The sequence below is a fragment of the Centroberyx gerrardi genome, chromosome 23, assembly GCF_048128805.1.
Source record: "Centroberyx gerrardi isolate f3 chromosome 23, fCenGer3.hap1.cur.20231027, whole genome shotgun sequence".
Taxonomy (NCBI): Eukaryota; Metazoa; Chordata; class Actinopteri; order Beryciformes; family Berycidae; genus Centroberyx; species Centroberyx gerrardi.
The window spans coordinates 8,446,505-8,452,453 of NC_136019.1; the positions used below are offsets into that span (position 1 = coordinate 8,446,505).

The window sequence follows — 5,949 nt, forward strand, 5'->3', positions numbered from 1 at the left end:
TGGGATAGGTTCCAGCCCCCTCCAGCCCCTCCCCCCTGTGACCCTGAATCGGAAGAAGCGGATAAAGAAGATGAATAAATGAAGTGAATTGTCACCTTGCTCCAGCTCAGACAGTCTCTGATTGGCTTCATCCCTCTGCTTCTCCAGGATCTCACACTAACAATAACCAGTTGACACATGAAACATGAGCAAAGCAGTGAATTCACACAACAAATACGTATTTTATTAGACATCACTTTGATTCACGTTTTATTCTCTGATGTTGCTGTAATTGAGTAGCTCTGTGTGTACTTGTACTTGTACTTTAGCATTTTTGAAGTTCAGTATTTTTACTTTTAAGTATTTTACTTTGTTACTTCATTTTAAATCTTATCCACAACAAAGTACAATTTTTGTAGGCAATCCATAAGTATTGCATCAGAAACTGGTCAATGGTAAATTTGCTGATTGTGGAACCATTTGCAGCGAATGGCCAGTCAGCAGAAAAGAGAAGAAGAAGAGTAATCTGGCTTTATTTTGTTTTCTGGACTTTCTATTTTGTAAGTTTTAAAGGAAGGTCCTGTTTCCACCCCTGCTGATAATCTACAATGCACATTAGACAGTAATGTTTATTAATTACATGTTACTAGCAGTGATACCTGAATGTCTCCTTCATCTTCAGAAGACAAGCTGCCCTGTCCATCAGACTCTGTGGGGAAAAGAGAGTCATTTTATCGTCATTTTAAAATGCAAACAGAGAACCTGCTCAGTGGAGCTGAGATGTCCGACTCCCCTCACATCCTGTCAGCGTGACTTCAAGAGGAAGTCCCGGCTCCTCTGAAGGAGGTCGGCCACGTAAATACAGGAAGTGAAATCAGGGAAGGATCCTACGTACATTTCACTTTCAGTGGCTTCTGTTTGACTGTTTGACACACAGCAGTTTCCAGCAGCTAGTTACCGCCTGCACAGTCCACTACAACAAAGAGAGCTTTGCTGTCACTAACTGTAATGCTGGAGCTATTTCACTCAAGCTAAGAATTCATATTAAGGTCATTTTGGATTTTTAAAGAGATTTGAATGTCAAATGTGTGTGGTGAAGTAGTCAAAATGAAGGTAATTGAAGGGCTTTAATTCCAAAATGAGACATCCAATATTTGTTTCCAAGTGACGCATTCTCTTATAAAATGACTAATGTCACAAAATGAAAACATATCACAGTACTTAAAAAAAAAAATAATAGCTCAAATATGTCCTTGGTTTATAAAATGGCAACTTTTTCACACACCAAATCTTCCAGATATTGACTGATGACCTTAAGGTTTCTAAATGGATTTACAGTTTTTGAACTGAAACCCCTGGGTGATCTCGCCCTGCTCCCAAGTGAAGATAACTCTTTAAAAGTAACTTGAATTGTAGCTGGACTACTCAGGAAACTGTCTGAAACTGCATTAGATCTCATCATGTGACTGAAATAAGCATCTCAGCTCCTCAACAGCAGTTTCAATCCACATCGTCAAGTCTTACCTGCGGCTGCTGTGCTGTCCTCACCTTGGACCCACATCCTGTTGTCCAAGAACCACCAGGTTTTATCTCCCTAAACTACATGAAAACTCGAGAGTTTCCTCTCTGAGCAGCACTATTGTGTACGAAGCAACTGGGAATGTCTTTGAACCCTCCCCTTTGACCATGATTTTAAAAAAAAAAGAGGAACTTTTTCCTTAAGGCGGCAAGAGAACAAGAAAGCCTCATGCGGTTTTATTCATCAGTTAGAGCCTGATGTGATAGTTTCATGTGTTTTAAGTGCTAAAACAAAACTAGAACAAGCCAACCACATTTCTCTTTTCAAGTAATTACATTTGAACTTTGAGAATATTGTTCTAGCTGCCAAACAAATTCACTTGTAATAGACTTGTGAAGCTAGATTTTGCCCGGGACTTTACAATTAAGATAGAGGGAGGGGCGGTGTTAGTGAAAGCTCCTCTTCTGCTCTCAGTCCCTTTCCATCCAGTGAAAAGGGGAAAATGTACTCTCCCTCCATGTATTTGGTCTCTGAGGGACGACACTGTCTCTTTACTGCAAGATCAATGTCATTCAAACCAGCCGGGGCAAAGGTAAAGCTGCTTTTATGTGTTTATTAGCATCTCCACTCAAGAGTTCGTGACCCCTGGAACATCAGACCTGCCATGGGAACAAGAGGTTGAGGCATAATTCAGGAGATGACGAAAATGGTGGTGGTGATGACAATGATGATGATGATGATGATGATGATGATGATGATGATGATGATGACACATGTTCCTCCAGAAGAAGAAGAAACCCTCAATAATTCAAAAACTTCAAATTTCTCATCCCTCACTCCTGTTTTATTTATCCGCTTGTCTTCTGAAGAGTCGATAACGTTTGTTTCTAGCAGCAGAGGGACGGAGAGCCTGGTCAGGGTTTTTATTCTGAGCGTTTGTTTTAACGTACTCGCGGTGCCGGAGGGGAGGGGTTTGCTGCATCGGGACAGATAGGAAAGTGTCAGGTAAGAAGTCAGTCACAGAGGAGTATGCCTGACTGAATTTAAATACTTTCCTGGGTTTGTGTAAACTTCATGGCAGGCTAAAACAAACCATACAAGGTATTTGCAAAAAGCCACAGTTTCATCCAATTAAAAAATGTAGAAGCACTGACAACAAGCCCTTCTTTTTGGTTGGAATAACAAATATGGCTGCCAGTCAATAAATAGATCTCCCATTTCACGTTCATTCAATGATTATGTCCAGAATTCTGTTTTTTTTAATTTATCCATTGATTTTTTGCATTTCTAATGGGACAGAATGTACTAATGCTTCAAGGTTTGGCCTGTGGAGTCACTTTAAACTGGATGTTTCACTGTTCACAGACATTACAGGAGATGGAACAAGCATCCCTACTTTAGCTTGGCTCTGCATGTGAAATTCAGCAGTTATTTTTCTAATATTCACATATTTTTAATGAAAAATGCAAACGCTTAATGGTGGCCTTGAATGACTAAATTGAACTAAAATGAATAATTAAATTCCAAAAGACATTGGCTGCGGGCCTCATATTTCGAATGACTGTTCATGAGCAAAATAATTAACTACTGAAAAGACCTAATTTCAATGTCTGTTTTTAAATCAAACCTCAAAATACACATGAATGGCCTAACTACAACAAAAATGGTGAAAAAAAAAAAAAAAACTTTTGTGGTTCATCCTTGTAATTACTGGCTCTTGCTCTCTTGCAGGCACCTGAGCGCCGCCTCCTCCTCCAGCCTGTCACCCTGACCTTTACTAATGATTCTTCACCATGTTAGTAAAGGTGAAATTGTCACTTAACATTAGCTGTTGTCTGCTGTTTCTTGCAGTGGGCGACATTGTCAGAAACTCTGACCTCATTAAAAGTGGGTCTTTAAAGTGTGGTTAAATAGAGACAAGCAAAGAGATTTTATTTTTAAATTATCATAGACCCTAAACAAGGTTGGCTTTGAATTTGGTTTAAGTCAGGCTTTGGCCCTGGAAATATTTATAGTGTTTCATTTAGGGCCTGGATACTTAATTTGTTTATTTGTTTGAGAAATGTAACACACATCATCTTCACATGTATGCATGTGAAGAAAAAAAAACAAAATCATAACACAAAAAACACAGTTTTACACACAGTAAATCAAAATCCTAATAAATTAGCTATGAATAAACACAGCATTTTGGTAATAATTTCCCCAACGATCTTATTGCTAACTCTTTATTTTAATCAAGGATAGGCTGCTTTCTTATCATCAATAGCATCTTATAGATACTGTAAGTTCATTTCCTCTGTAAAATGAAGGAGGGCAGGCCTGGAAAAGCCATCTAGAACCAGTTTTCAGTCAGCAGTTTTACACTATATGATTCTCAGCTGAACGTGTTTCAAAAGTTGGAGGAAAATTCATTTTTTCATTAACATTTATAGACAATCTTCCACTGTTTTCTTTGGCTATAAGAAATTAAATGTGATGAGGATTCTATGTGATGAGGATCTGGGTTGTATTGTGTTCAGGATCCATAGTGTTAAACTGGAATAAGCTACAGTCCACATAAATAAAAATTAAAAAAATCTCCCATAGAGGCTCTAGGCTGTATCTGTTTATTATGCCGCAGCATGTTTGCAGCATGATTGAACTGAATTGATACTTTGATTGATTTATGCTGCAGCCTATACATTCACGTTAAGGCTATTAGGCTACTGATTGTAGGCACACTGTATTTATTTATTTTTTAAATTTTGTATTTTTTTCAAACTAAGTATTTCTACTAAAAAGAAAGGAAAACAAATGACGACTTCCTCATTTTAATTGCGACTGGCTGTAAGCGGACATGGGTGTGTTTCGCAGCTCGTGCTGACTGACATGGGTGTGTTTCGCAGCTCGTGCCGAGTCACTTATTCGGGCGATGTGTGTGCTTGGTTATGGAGTTTTAATAGCGCGTTATATCCATATTAATAGCACTCGGTCAAAAACTAGTTGTCAGAAGTGGGATTCGAACCCACGCCTCCAGAGGAGACTGCGACCTGAACGCAGCGCCTTAGACCGCTCGGCCATCCTGACTGATACAAACCGTTCACTGTCTATCCGAAACAGCTGTAATACATATAATGTGTGTGATTATTAGTTCTTTTATGCTTCACACGGCCATTAAAAAACATTTTGACCCAAAATCTACCCGGCCGACTTTAGTTGTGTTCCTTAATTCCTACCTGTTGTCAGGCCGATTAAGCTGGAAAACTCATTCAAATCAAACTGTTCTACGAAGGATTGGGCTAATTAATAGGCCTATTAATTTTTAGGATGCATTAATGAAAATTTAATTTACACTTTTGACTACAGCCTGACACGCCCATCTTTACGAAAAAGAATCAAGTTGAAGTTTATTGCCATGTGCCTTAAAAATACAGTTTGTAACGTTACATTTCAATGCAGTTAAAAAGCTTGTGCTGGCTTTCTCTGCTTCAAAACAGTGCTTATATATGAAAAATAGACTATTTTACTCCTGTAGGCTACTGTGTGTGTGTATGTGTGTGTGTGTGTGTGTGTGTACAGTAGCCTATGTGTGAATTTGCCTTTTAGATGGATGCTATACAGATATCACAGCAAAATTATAGAACCTATGGGATTACTATAATGATTTTAAATATGGCAGTTATATCAACATTTATATTAGTATTTATTTTTGAGTTAAATGTCATCCAATTGCCAACATTAGACAATTCAAAGCTACAGATAGCTACAGATAGCCTACAATCAACAGCTAACAACAAATAGACCTGTTGACTTTGGATCCACGTTCAATATGACTAAGGCCATATTATAGCACTATTTTGTTTTGTTTTTTTATTTAACCTTTATTTAACCAGGTATAAGTCCCATTGAGATTAAAGGGGAAACATGGCCAAGATGACAGAAGCACAGAAAGTTATAGACAGGACAGCATATAACAAAAATTAAGATACAATATAATAAATATAACAAAGTATAAAATATAATAAATTAGAGATTACAATTAAAAGGCAGGGGCAACATCTTACTAAAAGCTTTGACTAGATTCATCTTCCCTTGATCTATTGTGTTTAAACTCACTAAGAGCCACCAGTTCCTTTAGTTTCACGTCTTGCTGCAGAGACCATGAAGCCTTTTCCTCCCAAACTCTGAAACAGAAAGACAAGCTGAACTGGTTTTGTGTTTTCACTCTCTGGCGCCTCTTGCCTCCTCTCACATCTCCTCCATGATTGGCTCACACACCAAAACACACGCCTCTCATCCTGAAAATCTCAAACCTGGCAACCCCCTCCCTCATCATGCATCCGCTCGGTGAGACTTAACTCTAATGCCCGCCTGTTGTTGATACACATCTCTGTTTAAAAGCAGAGGTTTAACGAAGCTTAGAGCGCTGCTTCAGGATGTGAACGCATCATCATCGCCGCAGCAGCATG

General features: G+C 38.5%; 1 protein-coding gene and 1 non-coding gene across 2 annotated transcripts in view; both read right to left on the bottom strand.

The window, feature by feature from the left end:
- Positions 1–1,633, bottom strand: part of shtn2 (shootin 2) — an 11,785-nt gene extending 10,152 nt beyond the window's left edge. Inside the window, exons 1-3 of the mRNA XM_071918065.2 lie at positions 1,504–1,633; positions 639–688; positions 96–156 (exon numbers count right to left, since the gene is read on the bottom strand). Coding sequence (XP_071774166.2) covers positions 96–156; positions 639–688; positions 1,504–1,540 — 148 coding nt within the window. The 5' untranslated portion in view covers positions 1,541–1,633. The remainder of the gene's footprint in view (positions 1–95; positions 157–638; positions 689–1,503) is intronic.
- Positions 1,634–4,484: 2,851 nt separating this feature from the next.
- On the bottom strand, positions 4,485–4,567 carry trnal-cag (transfer RNA leucine (anticodon CAG)). The gene has a single exon. It is a non-coding gene; the product is annotated as a tRNA-Leu (tRNA).
- Between the last annotated feature and the right edge of the window lie 1,382 nt (positions 4,568–5,949).